This window comes from Thunnus maccoyii, chromosome 11 (genome assembly GCF_910596095.1).
Source record: "Thunnus maccoyii chromosome 11, fThuMac1.1, whole genome shotgun sequence".
NCBI lineage: Eukaryota > Metazoa > Chordata > Actinopteri > Scombriformes > Scombridae > Thunnus > Thunnus maccoyii.
Window position 1 is genome coordinate 15,355,384 of NC_056543.1, and position 25,917 is coordinate 15,381,300.

General features: G+C 39.1%; 2 protein-coding genes across 2 annotated transcripts in view; one reads left to right on the forward strand and one right to left on the reverse strand.

Annotated features, from left to right (window-relative positions):
* Positions 1–6,365, reverse strand: part of tmem198a (transmembrane protein 198a) — a 36,788-nt gene extending 30,423 nt beyond the window's left edge. The window contains exon 1 of the mRNA XM_042426103.1: positions 5,983–6,365. The gene's annotated coding sequence lies outside the window, so the exon portion shown is untranslated. The remainder of the gene's footprint in view (positions 1–5,982) is intronic.
* Positions 6,366–8,140: 1,775 nt separating this feature from the next.
* Positions 8,141–24,799, forward strand: LOC121906900 (myc box-dependent-interacting protein 1). The gene is made up of 19 exons (XM_042426101.1): positions 8,141–8,467; positions 9,500–9,580; positions 9,786–9,840; positions 10,012–10,106; positions 10,699–10,794; positions 11,047–11,157; positions 11,325–11,417; positions 11,681–11,766; positions 11,886–11,961; positions 12,448–12,503; positions 13,518–13,562; positions 14,785–14,854; positions 15,254–15,376; positions 17,477–17,497; positions 19,942–20,373; positions 20,943–21,005; positions 21,377–21,451; positions 21,561–21,662; positions 21,756–24,799. The coding sequence occupies exons 1-19, from the start codon at positions 8,381–8,383 to the stop codon at positions 21,855–21,857; spliced, it is 1,869 nt and encodes a 622-aa protein (XP_042282035.1). The 5' UTR covers positions 8,141–8,380; the 3' UTR covers positions 21,858–24,799.
* The last annotated feature ends 1,118 nt before the right edge of the window (positions 24,800–25,917 follow it).

Consider the following 25,917-nt stretch of genomic DNA (forward strand, 5'->3'; position numbering starts at 1 on the left):
TTTTCAGAGAAATGTCTCAACAATTGTTGGATGTATTACCATGAAATTTGGTACAGACATCCATGCCCCCCTCAGGATAAATTGTAATCCTTTTGATGATTTCCTGACTTCTTCTCTTGAGCCATCATCAGGTCAAAATTTCAGTTTGTCCAATACTTTGGTTTATGGCCAAGTACCTGCAAAACCAATGACATTTCCATTAGCCTCAGCTGTACTTACATCAGTATGTTTGTCATGGTGAGCATGTTAGCATGCCAATGTTAGAATTTAGCTCAAAGCGACACTGTGCAGCCTCACAGAGCCAATAGTGTGGCTGTGGACTCTTAGTCTTGTTTGTAGCAGTAAACCAGAACTAAACTGGAGGACACTCACATTGAAACAGCCTCGGCTTGGGTCTTTGGTGTGTTCAGGCCATTAAATTTAAATGCAGCAGGGTGATTTGTATGGGAGCTGAGAAACTGTTAACTTTCTCCTCACACTCTTGCTCTCTCCCTTTGAGCCACAGATCTATTGAGATTTCTAAATGACCTATGGACCCCTCACACCCCCGCCTCCCATACACACACATACAAACAGTACACAGAAAGCACATCCAGAGACTATTCTAGGCCTATTGTCCTATCTCTGTCCTATTATTCTCTCACCCATCAACTTTTCATGCATCTATTTAACCATAAAATTACCTAGAAAATGCAACAACAAAGTATGGAGGTGAACAGAAAATGCTGCACTGTCCAATGATGCCAGGTATTTCTTCAGATGTAGCATGTATACCATTGGCGGTATATATGTGTGTGTGTGTGTGTGTCGGTGGCCTTAGCATTGATCCCTCTCTAAGCCTTGGTCATTGCTTGTGGCCTGAAGGTGAGGTGACAGGGGAGTAAAGAGGCTTTCATCAGATTACAGCTCATTCTCTGTCTTTCAACATCTCTCTGTCCAGCCTCATTTATCTCCCAGCTGCTTTCAAATACTTTGCTCTTTCTCTCTCGCAGAACACTAGACCTACTTTAAGACAGAGTGTTAAATTTGTCTTCAATCCCACATGGATCCATTTGATTCTCTCCAAATATTCCTCAAGAGCTGATAGCAGCTGCTCAAAACTGTATGACTGAACATCAAAATGTACTGTACACTCAAAATGCACGAGACGTGTGATGTCTTCTCCCAGGCAATTACATACACACTCCTACTCATTTTTATTGAGGTAACTGAGGTCAATCAATTTGACACACAAGCAAATAGATGTTTTCAACAGCAGACACAGATTTGTTATTTCTTTCAAAACAATTATGCCTCCAATTTTGACTTTCTTCTTTTGCCTTTAGAGAGCAGTGGTAGATAAAAGAAAGTCAGATATTTTATCCTTCCTTCTTTCCTCTCTAAAGGTATGACTGTCTGGTTTTCACATACATTACAGATTTACAGCGGCTGACCAATTAAGTGCAAGTAATACAACAAACGCCAGTAGCCAAAAAAATATTCAAAATTAATACCACAATGAACAAATTAAAGTCCTACATTTAATAATTAGCAATTTATTGGATTATTATTTCTGAGGCATTAATATAAGCAGCATTTTAATGCTGTAGCTGCAAGGTTGTGCTGATTGTAAAAACTTGCTTTACTGTTGGCTAGTTTAAAGACCTGTATAACAACGCATATTTTATATGCTCATTATACTTTCTTAAAATCATAATCTGCAAAATACCAAGTAACTAGTTCTTAAATAAGCAAAAACAATCTTATTTGCCAATGAAACATTAGCATAAAATTGCAACATTCAAGTAAAGTACAAGTACCTTAGAACTGTACAGGAAGTGAATAAATGTACTTTGTTCCTTTTGAGGATGGGACAAACCAGTATTTCCATACTGTGCGAAAAAGTGATATTTCCAAATGTCACTAGTGTGACATTTCTTCTGAGTATTTGCCTGCACAGGCGAGCACGCAGTCAACTCATAAAGACCATACATTCTGTAAACACAGTGCAAACAGAGATTGTTTACATCTCCTACAAAAATGTCGGCAGTTTCAGCAGGTGTTTCTGCTTAGGCTGTAAGAAAAGGCCCTTCAAGCTATACACCACCATTACATGCAAACATACGCACGCACACGCACACACACACACACACAAACACACACATACATACTGCCAGAGGCCACTTATACACTATGAGTCAGATCTGGTCCGCCATTCTCATTACATGGACTGCGTCCAGATCACCATACATTTAGTGTACAGAGTGCTCAAATCATTAAAGAACATCCAGGCAGCATATTATTGAGCTTAACAAACAGCAATTTATCTGACTAGTACTTCGAAGCATGTCTATGTGTGTGTGTGTGTATGTGTGTGTGTGTGTGTGTGTGTGTGTGGTGTGTGAATGTGAATATGCCAGTGGGAAGGACAGCACTGGTGTGTATTAATGGGATTAGGATCGACCCTTTCTCTCTCTTCTCTCACACACTTCCTTTCTGTTTCTCCCCTTTTTTCCGAACTCTCCTCCTCTCACTTTGCCTCCACCATCTTTTTCTTCACCCGAATCATTTTTCTTGAAGTCTATGTCTATGTCTTCTATGTCTGTCTGTCTTCTCATACATATACATATATATATATATATATATAGATAGATAGATAGATGGATAGATGGATAGATAGATAGATAGATGGATAGATGGATAGATGGATAGATGGATAGATAGATAGATGTATTTATGTATATATTTATGTTTGTGTTTTTCTCAGTTCCTGTTTTTCATGTGTCATGACCTTGCTTTCTGCCTTATTGCTCTAATAACTCCCATTTTCAATTACAGTCTCTCTTGTCTCCTTCCTCATCCCCATCCATCTTTCTCTTTAATATATAGCAAAACCATGAGGCCTGTTGCAGATTAGCTCTGTCAGACAGAGAAGCCCCTGTAGAGGTTTTGTGCTCAGTCTTGAGTCTTTTTGGCTTATGTTGACTGCACTCACATAACCTGTCGTCAAAGAATGGCGCAGTGAGAGATTAGAAACACAGGTGATCTACGAATTGTCTCTTCTCAATGAATCTCCCTGGTATCCATCCTCACCTCAACCCTGAATGACATTAAAGCATCTCTAGCCTGGATGGTGAGGCCAATTTTTACAATCATTTCAAACAGTATTTGTGAGGTTGCTTTCCTTTCCCTCTGCAAACCTCTGCTTGTTTCTCTTAAGAGAACTGTTTTCACTCAAGTATTAAATTGTTTTGGAATGATATTTTGAAGAGGTTCGGACTAAGAAGAAATTGTTCTTATGGCTGCACAAATCCTAAGAAACGCTTACCCTCAACAGATTTTTCACGCTTTATTCAGCTACGGAAATGGAAAGTGCCATGAGGAGATAGATTTTTTGACTTCTGGCCAAACTTCTCATCAACTCTGAGTCTGTCACTTTGGCTGAGGCCCAAAGTCGGCAGACCGCTTGGCTCCTGGTTATAGTTATATAACTGGCAGCAAAGCACCATATGGGGGCCTCAGTCAAATAGTTTTTTAATGGACTTTTCAAAGGTGTGAGTTTAAATCCCAGCGCGTGTTATATTCTCACATTTCTATGCAGACACTGTCATCCTGTCTCTCCAATATCTTCTCATTATCTTATCAACACGGGCCCAACCAACTATTACAAGACATTGAAATTTAAATTTAATATCAAGAACTGTCATTATTCAAACATTTAGGAAACACTGAGGGAAAAGTACAGTGCATATAAATTACACCTGTCAAGCAGAGTATCTAGAGTCTTCATACCACTGGGCCTGTTAGAGAAATGAGCTTCTGACTAAAATAATGCTGGCTGAAATAACAGCATCATTTCGACATTATAGGACATAAAAGTGAATGTTAAACACTTTCATTTTGCTAAATATCTTGTTACAGTGGCCTGTTGGGTGACTCCCAACAGCTCCAGAGAAGCAGTACAGTGTCCAGCAGCAGAAGACTTGGTGCACACTGGGTTGAATGTGATTATGTGACTGTAAAAACTGGATGTTGGGGAAAAAAACAACTATGTGTTTATCCACATTTTATCCAATTAATAAGGGATAATATATGATAAAGAGCCTTTATTATTATTTTTATTATTATTGAGCAGATCCACCGAGCTATTTACTTCCACAAGTTCATATGCGGTGAGACCACAGCTCCACAGTCCAGCCCAGGAAACCGAAGGAAGATCTTATTAAAATATTTTACAGCACTACAAAGTAAGAAACCCTATGAAGCCAGTGCTCTGTCCATGCAGTACTGAACAAAAGCACACAGAGAGTAACTAGCTGCACCGCAGTTTCTTTACAGTCCATTTTATTCATGTTTCTTCCCACGGTGTCTTTTCCTGTAGCATCCTCCATTCAAATACACCAAATCCATCATTATATTTCAAGAGATCTCCAGCTCAGGGGTGTAATTTTACTTTTTTTCAGATAGACTGTGCCTGGTCATTTTTCATGCTTGGAGAAGGCCAAAATGCTCCTTATAATCTTTAATCTTAAAGGAGATCCAGAACTCATAATAGGAAAATAACAATATAATCATACTCATTATTTCATATGCTTTTCCTCTCCTGCTCTTGTATTTGACTGTTATATTTCTCTCATGTTTCTTTCATGTATTATCCAAGCAGGTATGTTCTAGAGCTAAAACGGATTTGTCCATTAATCGATTAGTTGATTGATAGAAAATTAATCAAATAATCGTTTTAGTAATTCTTTACTCCAAATCAGTTGGTTTTGGGTTCTCAAATTTGATGATTTAATGCTTTTTTGTCCTACATGATGTTACTGTAAACTGAATATCTTTGGGTTTTGGACTGTTAGTTAGAAAAAAGAAAATATTTGATTCAACACATTTTCACTGTTTTTTTTTTGTATAATAAGCATTAGCTTAGTTTGTACAGTATGTAAATGTAAATTTGTATCTATGTAAATTTTTGTTTGTTTTGTCTCTACTGCTTCCCATAGATACACACACATCATTAGTACCAAAAAATATGGAGCATGAAGCACATAACTATACAGGTCAGTGATGTACATTACCAGAGACTGCTCAATCTCTTTTTATGTTGATTGCTTCATTTTTATGCATTTCTGAATTTTGATCTTAAAATGCAGAATTGAGAGAAAGAACACACAGGTTCAAGCTTTGCCATTCTCAGAATAGCACCAGTGTGTGGTACAAAGACAACATTTGCATGTTTAACAAAAGAAACAAAAACATGCCTGCACACTTAGCTCAGCAGGCGCTGCCTAAAATTACTCCTTTCCTCTGGCAAACTACTAATTATGAAGATGTTTCATGTGTTATTGCTGTACCCAGAAGAAGAGAGAGAAAGGAAAAATCCAGTGAGAGACAAAACATTTTCCCTTCCTCCTGTTTATGATGGATAGATAGATAGATAGATAGATAGATAGATAGATAGATAGATAGATAGATAGATAGATAGATAGATAGATAGATAGAAATCAATTTGGCACCCTGTGTTTACACGCTGTCCAACCCAATTATACACAAGGGTATCAAATTCAGAGTTTAGTCCTTTAAATTATTCATTCCCGCACATCATGAAGGATTCATCTGGCTGTCACTGATATGCGACCGTCGAGACGTCTGGAAGTGCTCATGTCTTGTGTTAAAGCACCAAATGTTCCGTTCAGCATCGGTTTGAAAACAATAGAAGGAAAACAATAGCAGAGCTGAGATAGGCTACTCGTCCCCGTGTCTAATTTTCAAAGGCAATTACAGTGCCGGGCATTCGGCTCTGAGGAACATAATTGGCTGTCGGAAACCATTTTTACATCCTGAAATGCGGATGGTTTACTTCAACGTTTAGGCTGTTGGACGCAGATAACGTTACACTTTATAGTCTTTGTTATTTGTGGCACACGTAAGACTCAGTTCAAAAAGCTTAGCCCACAGTATGTGTCACAACTGTCGTTGGAGGGTGAACAAAGAACACTCACTCACCTCAAAAATGCAACATATTAGCGTGGTTCCCCCTTTGTCATCCCCGAGTCCAAAAAGAGGAAAAAAAAATAAGGAAAAAAAATCTCCACTAATCGGCTTGTTCAGCTTGAGAAACCCAACATCATGACCTCAGTGGATCGGGTTCGGTCCAAAACCAGCGAACAACTCCAGAAAACCCCGAAGCGAGGATGAAACAATGTTCAACTCCTCTTCCCTCTCATCCACTCTTGGCTTCAATATCTCTCTTAGTGTGTGTCTATCTGTGTCCAGACAGACGCGGTGTTGTTAGTCACCACCTCATGAAGTACTGAAAGCCAATAATGGACCAGTGTGCGACGGGAAATGGAAATGCTGCCTTGCGGTTTTTATTCCATGTTTACATCATGCGCCCATTGTATCCCTCCTAAACGAGTTTTGCGCTTTCTTTGTGCTCTCTGTCTCTCTCGCTGTGGGTAACGGGTTAAACCATTCCCGCAGCACGAGAGGGGGGTGGAGAGGTGCTATTCACGGCATTATATGGGAACGAATGGGCTTGGTGACTCGTGGCCAAATGTTGTTATTGTCGGGGATAAAGAGACGGGGGGGGGGGGGGGGGGAGAGGAGGGAAAAGGGGAAAGAGGAGACAGAGTGGGGAGGGTGGTAATAGCGGGGGAGAGGGAGAAAGTGAGTGAGGGGCAGAGGACAAGAAGAGAAGCCAAGAGAGGCTCATAAACATGAGGAGGGAAAGCAAATGAGGTGTATTTATAGTGTCAGTGGGCTATTGCGTCCTCGGAGTCTATTGCAAACAGGAGAATTTATAAAAAATGATATTGGCAAGTGGTGTTTACAATAGTCTCAAAAACAGCATCCTTTTTTAAAATGAACACACTGCTCACTGCATGCTCGCCCCTTCTGAAGCACACACTCGCATTATGCAACAGAAATATGATATATACACCCAGTAGTAATGGTAAAGCAAATCATAAGAAACAGCTGCCACTACTTTAAGAGCCTTTTGTTCTGCTGCCTGTCAGCACCAACAGAGTGTGAGTTCAGGACCCTGGAGAGCTCCCAGCCAGCACCAGCCACCTGTGACAACGCACTGATGAAAGAGAGCTGCAGTTTATGAGACGTTTTTTTTTTCTATCATGAAGCATCAAATAAAAAATTGTAAGAGCTGATAGACACCAGGTACAGGAGATTTAACAAATATAGCCAACCTGTAGGCTAGTTAACATCAGATCCCTGGTATGAATTGACTTGCTCACAGGCCTGTAGATACTGTATGTTCGCAAATATGAGCAGTGAGCTTACAGCGCCATCTTCAGGAGAGCAAATTAACTCTTTGTCGACACATTTTTACTGCCTATAGGTGGCCTACAGTGCTATATAGTGGATCCTGAAGGCTGTTGACCACATAGCAAAAGACACAATATCAGGACGTCATAAGCAGAGCTTTACAAGTCGCCTGATCCATCATAGAAACATTTTTAATCATTGGTGGCTTCTTTTTATGGTTAACAACCAGATGTTGATTTGACTTTTGCTGGAAATTTGTTTAAAGATGCATTACTCGCAAATCCACAGGAGAAATTCCATGAAACTGCAATTTAAATAGCAACTGAATCGTGCAGCATTTTTGACCTTATTGTATTTTCAACCCAAGGCACACTGCAGAAATATTATTATTATTACATTTCATCTTGGTGTGGGACCTCACGGGGACGTCTATGTTGTGTCTTACTTTGTTAAGCAATACGTGTTACGTAACAATTATTTTATTCAGTCAGACTGGTTTTTGAAGCGTTAATACAATTTATGCTTTGAAGTAGGTCCAACTGTTTCTTACCATTGTTTGCTATGAGCCTTTTGATCTGTTATGAATATAAATCAGATATTTATTCACTATGAATTTGAGACAGTGATAGGTTTAAGAATTGGCTTAAAATCATAGTTTGTGAAGCCAATTTTAACGTAAAATTTGAGATTACAAAGTCTCCATTGCGCATTTTAGAGTGGAGTATTTACTTCAAAGCATTCAACCATGCTTAGTATATACTGTATATAGTATATTCTCCCATTACCAGTTAATCTATGGTTGCCTACATGGTACATTTTTCACGTGTGGACGCGCAGCAGCATCTGTGCCTTTAAGAGCATCTCTTGACAGCATCCTCCTCTGTCACGGACGCGCACACAGCAGCTCAGCATTAGAGAAATACAACCTAGCATTCTGCATAACATCTTCCTACAGATACAGCACAGCATCACAGAATACATACATACATACATTCATCACCATTATTTCTCAACTGGATATTGATGAATTTGCCTAAACGGTCGCCGTAGCGGTCCAACCGATCGTTATTGCTTTTTATTTCCTTCATCCCCGCATCCAAAGACTGATCTGCGCTGTAAGATGGCTGAGTTAAATTTGGGGAAGGGGCTGACTGCAGGGAAAGTGGCCAGCAACGTACAGAAAAAGCTCACCAGAGCCCAAGAAAAGGTAAGAGCCGCTCACTGACATGTTAATGTATGGGAAATGAGAATCTAGGCCCGCAAGCCGCGAGGCAGCAGTGCCGCATCCCCCACCGAGGCGCAGTGTCGCATCACGACATCTGAATAGTTAAGAGATGGGATGCTGCGTTTGAGGATGTAGATGTCCACTTAAATACATTATTTCTTTAGCCAATGTCATTCAGCGGACACCTTCATATTGAAGTTAGATATATTGTAGGCCTACTCATCATTTAGCTTATGACTGTGACTGTTGTGGTAGTGGCACTTAAAAAAATCTTTGGCTATATCTGAATATCTTGATGAGGTGCTTGTAACACAGATGGTGGTTTTTCTAGCTATATGAATGTAATAATCATCCATGCTGCAACATGTATAGGTGATAGATATGAGGCCTACTATATGCGTTTATGCACCTGCATGTTATGAGCTCAATAAACAGCAGGGAGCGCTGTTAGTCAATCATAATCCATCATATAATGTAGGAGTCAAAATTGACAAAACAGATGGTTGTACTGAGTGGATGTGACTTTAACTCATAATATGTAGGGTATATGGGTTTATATGTACATGGTAATACATTAATGCATACATGCACAACAGCAACGATTAGTCGATTAATCAATTAGTTGATCAACAGAAAATTAATTATTTCTTCTGAGATTTTATTGACAATGTACAAGAAACAATTAATCAATTAATCGAGAAAATTTAAAAAAAAAAGAATAAGCAGTAATGAAAATAATGATTAGTTGCAGCCCTGCATATATGTATTTATGTTTGACACTGGCAATTTGACTTTCCTGCTATTTGCACTCATAACCAGAATCAACATTTGTTTCAAGTATGTTCCCATTTCTTTGTGACTTTTTAATGTATACAGTGTGTTGTATCACTTTTGCAAATAATTTATTTCATCTATGAATGCAAAGAAATCTAATTGAGCTTAAACTTGAGAGAGAGCACAGACACACAGATTATCTCATGCTTAATGTGTATTAATGTTTTGTTTGTTTGACAGGTTCTTCAGAAGCTTGGCAAAGCAGATGAGACCAAAGACGTTGCCTTCGAGGAGGGAGTTATCAACTTCAACAAACAATATGTGAGCGTACAATCCAGTGAATGGCCTTCTGTTGCATGGCAGAGCCCTGTTTCTAATTTGCCCAGAAATCAATTTTACTGTTGACCAATTACATAACAAAATTGCCTTAAGGGAGTTGTAGCTTGCTAAATGTTTTAGTCATATCTGGACTCTCACTGTACACCAACTGAAGTTCCTCAAACTCACTTTAATGTTTCATCTCCAGACTGAAGGCAGCAAACTGCAGAGGGACCTAAGGGCATACCTGGAGGCCGTGAAAGGTGACACACACGCCCAGAAAGACTCATGTTGTTGTATACACACATCACATGTATTCAAGACACATATATAGATGCAATAATGTATGTACAAATGCACTTTCACCTCCAAATATCTACTGAAGTTCCACTAATGTAAAGTATGTGTGTTTGTGTGTGTGTGTTTGTCTTCAGCCATGCACGAGTCCTCCAAAAACGTGCAGGCGTGTCTGGCTGACATGTATGAGCCAGAGTGGTATGGCAAGAACGAAGTGGATTCCATTGTGGAGGTCAGAAACATTTTTTATTAACGTGTTTCAAATAGAGAGATTGCTTGCGTGCGTAAGAGTGCGGGGACAAGGTGGTTTCCATATAGAGGTCTAAAAACCACTTTATCATACTGTGCATTAGCTGATTGTGTGTGTGGATTCTCATTAGCTTATGTGTCCCAACAGCTTCCTGGGGTACGCACAGCCATGTGTGTCTTTGTGTGAAGGACGACAGTCTGAAAAGTTATTGTGTTTCTTAGATTTTTGTTTCCCCCTTGGCAGCAAAATGATTATGTAATCATAAGTAAAATTATAATTGAAAGTAGGTAGGCATGAGAGATGTTCAGCCCTTAAAATTCCCATCTGACTTCATTAAGTTTACTCTTGAAATTGCTTTTGGATTAATGGATCTTGTCGCAAGAAAATACTGCAATTAGTTAAAAGGGTTTCAGTTTATTCTGAATCTAGAATTTAGAAGCAAAGCAAGACATAGCAACAGAGCTACTGTTGCAACAAAGCATAATAAAGCATTTAACCCTATTTGTTTTATTTAATCTGTGATATTGTGTATTTTTGTGCATCATACTGTACTGTATGTTTATCCATGCTGCAGGACTGTGATGTCCTGTGGACTGACTACCACCAGAAGTTGGTAGATCATGCTCTCATCTCCATGGATACCTACTTGGGCCAGTTCCCTGATATCAAGGTAATCTGTCTGGTCACAAAGACCTTTTACTACCATGATGAAAAATAATTCAATCAAACTATCTGAATACAAACCAATAAAATTTGGCTGTTCATATCAGCTATCACTGGTATCTGTGGTCACAGGCTAATAATATAATAAAGCTAATAAAAAGAAAACTTGTTTTTGAATGAAAACTGAACATTTCAGTGCAGATAGAGAAGCTGAATAACACAAATGTTCACGGTTTTCCTATTTTTTTCTTTTGTTCAGGCTCGTATAGCTAAGAGAGACAGAAAGCTGGTCGATTACGACAGTGCCAGGCACAACTATGCCACTACGCACAAGACCAAGAAAAAGGATGGGGGCATTAAAATCACCAAGGTAAAGCAAGTGCACAGCAGTTTGATACAAGTGATGATGTGAATTCTGTATAGATGTGATTGTGATAATGTTTATATTCACATCAATATAAAATTTTGTTTTATTTGTTGTATTAATATTTTTTTTTTTACATAATTTAATATATGAATTGTTTCTTTCTCTTTCAGCCCTCCTCTTTGTTGGAGAGGGCAACCCCAGGCTGGGCTCAGGGTATCCTGTCTGCACACAATGTTGCCCAGAGCAGCTTGTCCAGGAGCCAGGTACACAATTATGTTTTTGTCCATCCATCAAGTGTGTTGTCATAAGGGGTGTCCTGCTGCTGCAGCACTTTAAGACACTTGTGTAGTACCTGTCATCCCTCTTTCTCTCCCTCACTGTCAAATACAGTATATAATGAGAGGACATATAGCCTGCAAGTGTCATAAGATGTTACATTCACATAGACACATGGAGCACATAATTTTTCAACAGCAAATCAAACACATGCCAACACATTATGTGTGTGTGTGTGGTTTTTTTTCAGGCCGAGGAGGAGTTGGAGAGAGCCCAGAAGGTGTTTGAAGAGATTAATATTGACTTACAAGAAGAATTACCTTCACTCTGGAACAGGTGTGTGTTTGTGATTTACTTACAAAATATTGAACTGTATGTCAAGCCAGTAATGGAATGAATATTATTATAAAATAAAAAATTCTCTCTCTCTCTCTCTCTCTCTCCACCCCCTCTAGTCGTGTTGGGTTTTATGTCAGCACCTTTCAGAGTTTGGCCGGTTTTGAGGAGAAGTTTCACAAGGAAATGGGTCGGGTGAGAGTCATCTACAAACATCCAGTAGTGCTGGATTTAGATAAAGACCAGAGCAAACAAGTTTCAAATAACGATTCATAGAAAATGTTGACAGTGTCAGTTTTGACTACATCAGCTGGGGCTGCGATAAAATCTAAAATATTTAAATGTTTTGCTGTCCCGTTTTTGAAATCAGATGCTGTTTTAGTTCATTTCTTATTTTTATGATTAAAACAAAAGTAGGATGTGGGATTTTCACTGAATGCAGTGAGATTATCCCCCTGCATTACTGCCTTAGCTTAAGAGTTATAAATACTCTCTCTGAATTTGGACGTGATGATGCAAACTAGCTGTAGCAGACAAATACACTTATCAGCGCACGCATAACCAGGAGGAGGACAAGGTAGAGGTCATAGAAGGTGCATAGAAAGTGCTAGAAGAATGTAATGGTGCTGGGTTTAAAATCTAATACCTCCTCTTACCCCCTCTTCCCGCCTCTTTCTGCAGTTGGATCAGGATTTGTATGATGTCTTGGTGACACTGGAGAGAACAGAGACAAGCAGGTTAGTGAGCAATGCAACCGTAAAATTATGATCCATCATTTAAATTCAATCATAGCAGGACTGTCTACTGCTGAGTGTCATATACTATCATATATCTGTTTCATGAGGTTAAATGTAAAAAGACATTGCATTAAGGCATACAAAGGATTGAAAGTTAATTTAAGCAACAAAAATAAACACCATAAATGTTTTCTCAACAGTGATGGTATTCAGACTCAGAAGTACGTTTTTTGGTATTTCTTTTTTGTTAATATTCCACTCAGGTAAAAACCCAGTAACCCCAGGTTTCTACCATTTAAAAAAATCCACAAGTCTACCCAAAAACAGCTGTTTGTGTGAAATCCCTAAAATCATGTTGAATCAATGCTGAGCCTCATCAATCAGTCACTGTGGTTGATCGTCTTAGCCAGCAAAGAAAATATTCAGGCTCCTTGTAGACTTGGGCAAAATAAATCTTTACAAAAATATTTGCAGATATTTGAAAGAGCAAATCGTTTACTGTGTTTGATGAATGTAGCGGGCTGCATCAGAAGTTAAAATGGCTGTGGGGCTAAGCGATGGGGCTATTTATTTTTCCTTTCTTAATTTTGAACACAAAAGCAGCATATTTTACTGCAAGCACAAAATGCACAAAGAAGAGGTCCATTCAGTGGTCTACTTATTCAGTTTTCAGAAGGCTCACAGAAAAAGCTCTAGAAATACTTTTTTGGTACAATACAATGAAATGTTCTGTTTTTAACAGCTGAATACATTTCTGTGGCATCGGAAGTACGAGTGGAAGATAAGTGGAAGTGGAAATACACATGAAAGAGTTTTGTGATCCTAAAACACCCAAACCAATTATTTTACTGATTTAAGTTAAAGATTGATCTCTCGATTTCTTTTTCTAATCAGAAAATAGGACATTCATGGGTTAAAACACTACTTTTCACAAACATTTTAAGATATAGGAATAGACAAACTAAACAACTTGCATTAACCTGGAGCCACCCCTGAACCCTCCCCCCCTTGCAGAAAGACAGGTAACAGCGGCGCCTCAGCATCAGGAGCAAATAGGAGGTAACATGCAGCAACTGTGGTAACCATGGTGACACAACTGTTGTCTGTCTGTCCAACTGTCTTTATGTCAGTCAGTCTGCAGGTTTGAGAGATTTCAGGGAGAACTAGTGCTTGGTTGTGCAACTGAACACAGACACACTGTCTGATCAGAGCATTGTGCACTCAGAGCTGCAGATATACAAGAGTTGAACAAACCTATGTCTTTAAGGCTGCACCAGGCAAGACTGTTACATAACAATACAACCCCATTCATAAGGTACAAAGCATCTCATCTCCCTCTACAGAGACTCATTGAAGTGATAAATCAAAGTGGAGTCCTACAATAAGCCACTTTTCACCTTTAGGCAAGAAGTACTAGGAAAGTACTGGTCACGATAGTTATATATTTTGACACTCTTTGTGCCTTTAGTATCCACTAGTAAACACACAGTCAGTGTGCTGTGTTAGATATTTGGCTTCACTACATTCACTACCTACAAGTGGGCCTGAGGCAAAAAAGCGTCGCTGGGCCTGTTTTAATTTGACTTAACACATGAAATTAGGAATATGCAACATGGAAGCACAAAACTGAAACAATAAAGGTCTTATAATTATCTTAAGACAAGGTCTCAAAATCAAGTAATAAAGCAGGACTCACCTAATGTCCCTTATCATGAGAGCTGAAATTCCCAAACAAAGATACACTTATATTAGCATAAATCATTGACACGTAATTATCCAGGCGCTTTTAGGGGCCCCTGGGTAGTTTACCACTATGCCTGGCTGGTAATCCTGTCTCTCTGCTTGAGTTTAATACCGCTTGCTGCCGTTTGACGCCACCAATGTACAAAATTGCCTGGTCCAGCTGTAAGTTGCAGGTATATGCCAAGCTCTTGAAATATCTACAGATCTGGGGCTGCTTTGTCAGCTGCACACATTCCCTATGACAGCGAATGCCTCTATCACTGCTCGCTTGTGAGGATTTACTGGAGGACAGACAAAGCCTGCTTGCATGGGATGGAGGAAGGAAAAAAGGGAGGGAAAGGAGGTTCACTTTTCTTGCATGACAGCTCTTGCAACGACATCCTCCGCATGCCTTGTAGCTTCTCTCTAGCTGTGTTAGCTCTTAGCTGCTCTCTTCAAACCTTTGCTGCATCCTTCTCTCAGATTGTTTGCCATCCTTGTTTCTTTCTCTGTAATCTGGCTGTGTCCTCTTTTTGCCCTCTATCTCTTATTACCTCAGTGGCAAAGAAGCATCTAACCACACTCTCAGGCCAGGAGGACCACCCCCAATCCCCAAATCTCCATCCAAGGTACACACACACACTCACACGCAAACTCAGACACAGTGACGTTATCTCTTCATTCAGAGACAAGTTGTGCCACTGAAATATGTCTCCACACAGGTGTGACTAATAACACTAATGGTGGCTACATTTCACTGAGGAGCAACTGTCAACTGTCAACAATGAGGGGGGGGGGGGGGGGGGGGATTGGGCTGGGGGGGAATTTAATCTTGAAAAACCTGACTTTCAAATAAACAAATTCAGTTTCCAAAATGCTGATTGAAAGCATAAGCATCATATTAATTACTCTCACAGAAGTTAAAAACACAATACAAAGAATTTAGACCATTGAATTCATATTCATTTGGCTATAGCAGCACAATTCCATCCCCATATTGAGTTATTTTTTTTCTTTCTTTGTTCTAGCTAAAGCCAGCAGTGCCTCCTCCACCCAAGGTTACCCCGTCTAAGGATCTGAAAACAGAGAACATCATCAACCTGTTTGATGCTGCGGCTACCCCTGATATCAGCGTCACCTCCCCTACAGAGGTTAGTGAGTAGCTGCTGTCGACAAGCTGTGGAATAGCCCTTTAACTTTCCAGTCTCTCATGCAGGTCAGAAGCATTAAGTCTTCCCTCCTCTGGCCTGCCCTTCTATTCTATTCTATTCTATTCTATTCTATTCTATTCTATTCTCCTTTGCTTTCTTTTCTGTCCTGTTCCTTACCCGTTCTATTGCGTCCAGTCAGCCAGTGAGCCCTCCTATTCCTGTTCTTATCAGTTTGACAGTCCTGCAGTGAGCAGCCTATTGGACATGGACCTGGACTCTTTCAGTGCAGCAACCAAAGCCTCCACGGTCACACAGGTGGATGATTCATGGCATGAACATATAGACTGTACAGACCTGACACTGAAAGAGATGCCAAGCTTCACAAGAAATGTTTTTATTTTAATCTGGAAAGTCCAAATAAACATTGTCATCAATACGTAATGCTGGGGAACGAGTCTCCTTGCATAATGACTGCTCCGGTTAAACAAATTGGACAGATGATAAAGTACCAAGTTTTTTTCAGCCAACACTTACACCTAAAATATGTTGATGTAAACTTGATAAGTCTGGAAATAAAATGAAATTACTTGGCAAGCTTGGTATATTTTGAGGTGTTATCTGCTCTGCTTCTTTCCAATTTACCAAATGAAAGGTGGACAGTGGCATGATGATCTGTAGAAACCTGCATCTAGTGACCACTTCTTCCTGCTTCAGCACTATCCACCACATCCCTCGTGGCATGAACTTTAGATTACAGCCCTGCTCTGCTCTTACTTTTTTCTCTTCAGAACTGGACAAAAGTGCAGCAGAATCGAGTTTTAAATACTGGAATGACATGAGTTGTACTTGGTTTATTTTAGCATACTGTTGAGTATCCTAAAAGTTACTTACATTACTGAGATAGATTAAGTGCACCTCATGTTATTTCACATTCAAAATATATTCAGCTGCTGTTTGATCCAGGTCTGCTTCTCAGCCTCAGTGTAGCATTTTAGTACCTGACAGATGGATGGCATGTAGCCTACTGTATACCTTGACCTAATGGGTATCAAAGCCAGAGATTATAGTATGGCAAACTGGCCCAGTAACGGCACAAAAAGGGAGAGGTTATTTACATCTGTTTGTAATTTTTCTCTCTTAAAGTGAATTTCTTGTGGCTACCAGACACGCTACAGCATTACAACACTAAACTCTGTAATGAGTGTGATTTCAAAACTCCACAATGAAGTTTAATCCATAGACTGACTGCATGATCACACAGCAGATCAGAATTACAATACTGTCAGTAATGGTGTCCAAATTGTGTCAAGTATCTACAATATAAGTTCTTAAAATTCAGAAATGTAAAAAAATTCTTTCTTTCTTTTCATAAATTCTGATTTGTGTTCATTGTGTGTTGTAAATATCCACTTCATTTAGCATATTTTTAAAACTGGATTAACAAATAATCAAATTAAAAAAGGGTGCTTGCAGTGACAAACTAGCCTTTATATTTACTGTATGTTTCAATCACAAAGTTCCTCCAGTAGTAGGACTCAGCTGTGTTTTAGCAAAAAAATCTCAGGGAGCTGCACTCTACACAACTTGCCCATGGGAGACAAAGTTAATTACTAACTGGTGAAAAGGTCAAACATATAGCAGCTAAAAACTCAGATCTTTTGATATTTCTCTCAGGAGCTGGTGGAGACCAAAACAGAGATAAAAACAGAGTGAATATTGGACTGGCCAGAAACAGGTGCTAAAGATCGGTGTCATCGGAATTTCACAGCCTCCACAGTTTTTAGAGTAACGTTAGTTCTCAATTAAAAAAAAAAAAAAAAGTAATTCAGTACAATCCTGTCACATCTTTTGCAAAATGTATTTCATTTATTCAAAGTCTTGCTTTGTTCCACTCCTTCATACTTTGAATCATGTAATCCTTCAAACTTTATTGAGAATTGCCTCTACTCTTGTTCTGCTGGAGATCTTCCTGCTATGGGCTTGTAGGTTTGGAGCATGGACCTGCATTGGAAACTTCTTATTGAATGCAACGGGTTAAGCAAAAGCTTTGTAAACAATTTTCTCTGTCTTCTCATTCTGTTACTTTGTTTGTTTTCACAGCCTGCAAACTGGGACTCATGGGTAAGCATATCATCCTCATCTTAATCGTTTTTTAAAATATTGAGAAAAAAGTATCATTATGATCATCATCTTTACTGTCATATTCTTGTGTTCATAGTAACCATAATTTCATTTGACTACACATTAAGTGCTGATGCAGCCATTATAAAAGCCCCGCTCATTATGCTTGCTGCTACACACTCAGAGAATATGCTGGGAAAGTCCTGCATTACAAATGCAGGACGTCTTGGGTAGGGACTTCTATAATGGCTGTTTTGTTTATATAAACAAGCTTCTCCATAAATGGATCTCTTTCATTTGTCTGTCCCAAATCTGTTTGTGCATTGTCCTTGTGTCTGCAGTGCTTGATGTAATAACACTAAACACTGAAGAGATTGTTGTGCAGCACAAATAGAAGTTGGGAAAGAGCTTGAGCCAATTCAGTTTCAAATTGAATTTTACACTGTTATATATTGTAGAATTAATGTGCAATACTGTCTCTCCCTCTTTCTACAATATATACTGTATATATTCGACAGCAAAATGTAGATCTGAAGCCTATAAATGATTGATTATAAGACAGAACTGACATCCATAAAAGATAATAAATATACAAACTATTGTAGCACAAATTTAACCATAAATGTAAATTTAAAATCTTTTCTTAGTGAAATGATTTGTGACTGAATTGACCTCTTGTCTTTCTGTTTCTCCTCGTATCCCTGTATGTGCACATGTTATGCTGACAGAACATGTACCCTTTACATGTTAGCAACAGTACAGTACATCCTCCATGTGACACACAGGGAACACTGAAAGTTGAGTGAAGTTGCTCATGTTCACGGTGGATTGTTTTATAGAAATGAGAGTTAGTGGGCAACTTCACAAAGCCTTGCTTGCATTTCGGCATTCTGACCATCATCTAACCCTTCCGTTCATCCCGATCACTGTAAGAGAGATGTGTCTCTAAAACCATACGGTTCTGCTGTATTAGTGCTTGAGGCAAAGCAGTGATACTTCATAAAGGAACGACACTTCTGCTCTTACAAAGCTCCCTTCCTCTTTCTCCATCTGAACATAGCCGTGTAAATATAAACCATGCTTGCCAACTACACACAGAAGAACCAACATCTATCTTCTGATGGGAAAAGGCTGAAAATTTTTGCGTTTCTGCCTTCTATTGCCACCCTTCTTTATCCTCATCTGTCTTTTGATTTAATCGTAACCTTCTCTGTAAAGGTTTATCGTTCTACGCAATCTTCTTGAGTCTTAAGATGATGATGATGATGATGATGATGATGGTGTAACATCTGCTCCTGAACTCCTCAAATTGGTGCCCATGGCATCTTTCATGGCCCTGTTTCTGTTCATATGTTGCAAAACTGCTCCATTTCCCCCTTAAATACGGCTCCTATATTTTATCTAAATAATGTTTGATGCCATAAAACCTCATCCATGTTCAAATCCCTTGAAAGACCATCCTCATGGTTTTGCAGGTGTTAGCCTTTTTATTAACTAGGCATTCATGATGATGATTTATAGGTAATGTAACAGTAAGGGCTGCCATCTTTTTAATGTGTTAGCACAAACTGCAGTTCAGGCTGATGGGAAGTATTTAGTCAGAAGCCAAAGTGAAATTTTGACCTGATGGTGGCGCTAGAGGAAAAGTCAGACAATCATCAAACAATTCATCCTGTAGGGAAGATGAACGTCTGTACCAAATGTGATGACAATCCATCAAATATTTGTCCAGACATTTCAATCAAAAATAAAAAGCCAGAGGATCATTAGGTCATTAAAATATATTCTTTGGACATATTGTCTGGGAACCAAATGCTAATCTATTTAGTAAATGTTAAGACATTTCACTTGGTAATTGAAAACTACTAGTAAAATGTTAGATGAAAAGTCAGGGAATGACAAATATCTGAACTAAATTTCATGGCAATCTATCCGATATTTATTGAGATGACCTCAAAAGTCATGACAAAAATACAATATGGTGGAAAATGGTCAGCATAATATATAGCATAAACAATTTTTATTTAATGGGCTAAGACATGCAGAATCACTGGTCCTTTATGTTTGAATTTCTTATTCGCTATTCTAAAAATACAACCTCTCCGATCTCCATAGAAGCTACCCCTTTATTACTCCTATCAGTTCCCTAATCCCTTGTTCATCTAAAATGTTTTACTTGGTTCCTTAGCCAACTGTTTTGTTCAGCGCATACACCACCCCTATATACCCTGGAAATATTCCTTACTCTCCCAGTACTGACAATCCTAGATCTTTTTTTCCCATTAAAATGCTTGACAGTTGAATCTGCCATTAAATATACCTCACTTCCTTGTCCCTTCAAATTTCCTCAACCATTTGATTTATAAACCCATTATAATAGCCATAAGGTAAAGTTTCTCTTATGACCTCTGACTCCTCCTTGAAACCTGACCCCTGCCCCTCAGCATGAGGACAATGGTGCCCAGGAAGAGGACACCAAGCAGCACTATGACCCTGTGGCTGCTTCTTCAGAGGCCTGGGGGGATGATGGTTCGCAGCCTGTCCGCTATGACCCCATAGCAGCTGCCCAAGAGGGCTGGGGGGATGACGGAACCCAGCCAGTTCGCTATGACCCTGTGGCTGCGGCTCAGGAGGAATGGGGGGATGATGGGAGCCAGCCAGCTCATTATGACCCTGTGGCTGAGGCCCAGGAGGGCTGGGGCGATGACGGGAGCCAGCCGGTCACAGAGGTGCCTGCAGCAGAGGTGCCTGCAGCAGAGGTGCCCGCCGCAGAGGATGAAACACCTGCAGCTGAGGCTCCAGCTGACGCCACTGAGGAAGAAGCTCCCCTAGCTGCTGCTGCTGCTGCTGCGGCGTTGGATAATGAAGAGGGTCAGGTAACCAAGGAGAGAAAAAAAATGGAGAGATGCATTTGGATGAAAAGGGTGGATGCATCGACTCTTGAGGAGGAGGTTTGAGCATGGGGTGCAGGACAGAAACAGATGATACAGAAATAAATTGTGAATGAAAGGTGGAAAGATGGAGAAAATCTTGAGATGGAAAGATTTAGGATGCATCTGGACCAGCAGGATGGATGCATCAACTGTAACGCTGAGAGGGCAAGCTGGAAATTACTTGATAGGGGAAGAGAGTAGACATCTGCTTCTTAATGCACACAATTAATCCAATCACTGCTAATCACAAATCCACGCACATAGTATGCTGTGCAAATGCTTTATCTATATGGCTGATATGCATTAGTGTCTAATCTTACTGTCTATATAACACACCTGTATTTACCATGACTTGGCTGTGTAGGCTGCCATAGCGCTGCTTGTCTTTTTGTCTGTCTTTGTCTTGTACAGTATTTCTTCTGTCTGTCATTCTTTCTCTTTCATTATCCAGATCCTTCATCACCCTCACTCTCTAACCTCTCTGTTATTCCTCCATGTCTCTCTGGTCCCAGGGTGAGTCTGCAGCAGCTCCTGCAGAAACAGAGGAGGTTGAAGCAGTGACAGTGAGTGAGGAAGTGAGTGCAAGCAGTACTACTTTAACATATAACAGCATGAAATAACTGTTAAATATATTTTCATTGCAAAATTCACTAAAATAAGGATGTAATATTGTGAAACAGTAAAACCAGAATAACCTTACATATAAGATTGTTAATATATTATACTCATTTATATTTTAAGAGCTTACACTACCCTTAAATGTTGCATGATTATGTTTCAAAGTCACTACAGCACATATGGCATCTTTTAAAGATTCTGTAATAGCCATCATGCCTCTTCTCATTTACCACGAAAAATCCAATCAGGATCTTTTAGGAAAAAAAAGACTTTTAGGGCTCAAACATGTCTCTCTAAAAGACGCCAAGCTTCTTTCTTTTCTGTCTAGACACCTGCAGTAGTGGAGGAATCAACAGAAGTAGCACCGGAGCCTGCAGAAATGCCCCCAGGCTTCCTGTTCAAGGTAAAACAGGATACAGGATGAAAATATCTCAGTAGTGCTGAACAAATCCTTAACCCAAATATGTCTTGTATATATTGAGATAATTCATATAAGTATTCATGTGATAAAGGTCCAGGTGATGCATGATTACGCTGCTAATGACACAGACGAACTGGATATGAAGGCTTCGGACGTGGTGCTAGTAATCACCTTTGACAACCCTGATGAACAGGTACACACACACACACACACACTCAGGTATGTACTGTAGAATCGCAATTACAACGAGTTGATAATGTCTTCATTTGTGTGTCTGTGTGTTTAGGATGAGGGCTGGCTGATGGGAATAAAGCAGGATGACTGGCTGCAGAACAAAGAAAATGCCACTAAAGGGGTATTCCCCGAAAACTTCACCCAGAGGCTGTAAAAGAGGAGGACAGGACATCATTCCAGCTTCCTTCTTTATGTCGCTCTTCCGTATGCCTCTATCCTTCCTCCCCTTTCTTGCCCTGTATCTTTACTAGGACTTTGGCCATAGAAGCAGAGCTGTCACAGCCCTGGCTGAAATCATGCATTTCTAAGGTCTGCTACACTGTGCTAAAAGTGGATCTTGGCATTTCTATGGATTTCTGCCAAAAATTTAAAAATTACAGATGTAGCCCTTTCACAGGTCCCATTTTTTTTAATTGTCTAATTGTCGTGCTACATCTGCATTGTTGCTGCTCCACTGATCCTGGTCATACAGGATAGACGCAGGTATGGGTACCTCTGCAATGGCTATCACTGTAATTGCATTATAATGTTTTAATATTTGTCATGTCTCATTATAAACTCTCCAAGACATGTTCCACCACCATAACAGAGAAAATGTAAACTGAGACATGCTTTTGTTCATCAGACAGTGAGAGATTGAGAACAATGCCAAGTGTAGCAGAGTATCCCTTCCACACACACATGCCCTAAAATTTTATTTTATGAGGGATGGGGGGGTGTTATCATTAGAACCAGGCTGAGATGAAGGTAAACACAAACTGAGTAGAGATTAGAAACATTCAGCCAGCAGAGAAACACACTGAAAAACCAGAACTAACTCCCAGCTTGCACATTCACCCCAGTCAAAATGCAAAACTCTCAAAGTGGCATGTTTGAAAACACAATATGTAAGAGGACTGTAGCTAAACAGCACATTAACAGTGAGAAATTTAGATTTTTTTAAACAACAGTCTAATCAACACCTGGGTTTGAATCTAGCCACACTTGTTGAGGCAGATCTTTGTTTTCTAAAACTAAAAAAACTCAAAAAGTCTGGAATTCCAGAGGAATGCGTTTGATTTGCTGTGAGTTAGAAAATGCTCACATAGACATATCTGAATAAGGTGTTCAATAGCATGCAGTGCACTGTTGTCTGACTAAAATGTATCTGATAATAAGGTTTAACATGGCCACTGTGAGAATGGGCTCTTTCTATTGGTGAATCCAAAAACATTTACTGATTATATACAATATAACTTTTGAAACAAATCTCTGTTTTGGCAATTTTGGTCACATGTGTAGCTATAAAGTGTCATTTCTCTTGGTGGAGGGTGAGGCATAGCGGGGGGTGTAAACATTGCAGTTCTGGTGTCAGGGTTTCCAGTATTTGTATTTCCTATTTACTAATCTACAATCACTCAAATGAATAGTCCTGGACTTCTGCTGCTGACACAATTCTAGCTGAACACATCCAGTCCATCCTTTAATTCCTACTTTAAATATTTACGTGTTAAACATGGGCCCTTGGTTGTTGTATTAGTTTAGCGTCAATGGTGGTATAAGTAGTACAAACCTGTTAAAATCCAAATAAATTTACATGCGGTTAACTTTTCATCGGACAACAATCCAATGTAAAAAAAATGGTTTCAGAGTCTTGTAGGATTTTTTTATCTCCTCAATGTTGAAATTAAAGTTGTCTGGAGTTATGTCATGTGGGTATGAAAGACACCTTCTTAATTATTTATTTTTTTGATGTGGGTTTCCAAATATGCATTAGCCAGGCTCGCTAAAACAGCAAGCCGACAAACTACACCGATGAGAAGCTGCTAATGTTAGTACAATAGTTAGGCACATATGATTACAACATAATGCTAATCAAATATATAATAACTGAGCCAGCCTCGTTCATTTTTAAGAAATGTGCCGAAAACAATTCCTTCTGTTTGCATAGAGACAACTTAACTCAAATGCAGAAGATTCAGAATATGCACCAGAGCAACTCATTTTATTTTTGTATGCTGCCAAGCAACAATTACATATAGCCTAATGTAACTTTATCAACATAATTGCCAACTGAGGATGTGATGGAGTGTTTTGTACGTCTGTCAGGTTTACTAGCTGCGTTCATAGGTAGTTAAACCTATATCACATTCAGTCATTCATTTAATCACTGACTCAAAAGAGATTCACATTTCTCATGATGTTATTAACATGTAATAAGTGAGAGAAAATGTATGTGTGTACGATTGTGGGTATGTGTGTGTGTGTCAATGGGTTGTTGGGAAACATAAATTATTCATCAATAGGCTAATGTTATTGGACGATGTCACCACCGCCTGACAGGGGAGGAGATTGTTCGTTTTACAGGAAGCTTTTCTCACCAGACAAAGGCAACTCAAAACGTATTTGGGTCTTTTTCCACTGGCTGGTATTATGGTTCCAGGTGTTATTGTGCATTTGTTGTGTATAAGTGTAATTTTGCCAAGCAGTGATGACAGTTACATATTCTATAAAGACATTCATATCTGTATGTGAGTTACTGTGTGCATGCTGACTTCCCATGTATTGTTGTGTGAACACCCTTAATTTAAGACAATGATACTTGGGTTACATTTGAGGCAGTTGAAACAGGCAAATTTTTTTATTTTTTATTATCCATTTGATTAATCTTAGTAAGGGGGATGGTCGGTGGTTACATACTGTATGGTTTTCCACCATTCCTCCTTCAATTGCTGGTTGTCCATCAGCCTTGCCTCAAAATGTTACCAGTGTATCGTGGTCCAAACAGAAATAAACATGATTATATGGAGACAGGACACATAGAGAGGAAATCCAAACCACCAGACTCAGGTGGACAAATTTTCTAATTGTTTTCAGTATTTTAACCACTTGAGATGTGCATGATTTTTTCATGTGTATTTAAAAAGCCTCACATGTGAGATCATCACCTGCACATTTGGGTAAAACCGATCACTTTTCATATTTATTTTTTCAAATTTTATGTACTATATAACTTGATGAGTGTTTTACCTGGGTCTGGTTCTCTATCTGTCTTAATGGATCAGTCTCCTGTGAAGAGCTATGGGATAAGACAAAAAGGTTTTTCCTGTACCTAACTGACCAATATTAATAAAGATGACTTAGAATCTCCTTTTTCTTACTGATCTTTTGTGGCTCTCATTTGAAGTCAGCTTTGATTTTAGGGGGAGTCATGAAATAGGATACTGCTACAGTTGTCAATAAGTCGCAGTTTCACTACTAATCTTTTTTCTCGATTATTCATCATGTGACCACACTGACAAAGTGTCCTGTCAGTCATGGTTTTTACTCTTCCAGATGGAAAAACAAACATTAGTAAGGAGTAGTAAGGAGTTATTATTTTCATTACTGATTAAGCTGCAGATTATTTTCTCAATTAATTGATTCATTGTTTCAACTATAAAATGTCAGAAAAATGCCTGTTATAATTTCTTTGAGCCCACAATGATGTCTTCAAATATCTTTCTTTGTCTAATCAACAGTCAAGAATACAAATATATTCAGTTGACTATAATGTATTAGACAGAAAAACTTCATATCCTTACATTTGAGAAGCTACAAACAGCAAATATTTGGCTTTTTTTCTTTAAAAATAACTAAAATAACTTGCTTATCAAAATAGTTGTCAATTAATTTTCTGTCAATCGACTAATGGATTAATCAACTTATTGTTGCAGCTTTAGTAAGAAGAAAGCAGACACATGTCCTGCTCTCGCTCCTGAATTCTTTTAATGTCTGGATTTTGGTCTCAGGACGTCTTCTTTGCAAATACTGAAGCACCCAGCAGGGTGTGCTGTGTTCAAATAGTAGCTGTACATCATGGAAAAAGAAAAAAAATATCAGGCATCAAGTGGAAGAAAGAGGAGTGTTGCTGAGTGCTGCTGTCCGTGGTACTGAAACCAACCAGCAGCCCACCCTGTAACCACAGCTGATGTGATGCATTATCACTAACAGTGACCACTGTCCGATGGCTGTTTATGTATCAACATTTTACATACGAATCCATGCCAGCCCCCCAGTAGTGCTGCTGAAAAATGCAAAGGCATTTCTAGGAGAACAAGCATGATAAAAATAAAAATTGATTTTATTAGATAAACAGCATTTTTTACTCATTAGTAATATATGACTCATGAGCTTTGAATTTGTTGCTATCAAAAAAAATCACAACAAGTTTTGGTTTACAAACAAAAACTTTA

Coding starts and splice junctions, on each gene's coding strand:
- LOC121906900 (XM_042426101.1), top strand. CDS start 8,381: ATGGCTGAGTTAAATTTGGGGAAGGGGCTGACTGCAGGGAAAGTGGCC. Junction 21,452..21,560: donor CCCCAGGCTTCCTGTTCAAG/GTAAAACAGGAT, acceptor CATGTGATAAAG/GTCCAGGTGATGCATGATTA. Junction 21,663..21,755: donor TTGACAACCCTGATGAACAG/GTACACACACAC, acceptor CTGTGTGTTTAG/GATGAGGGCTGGCTGATGGG.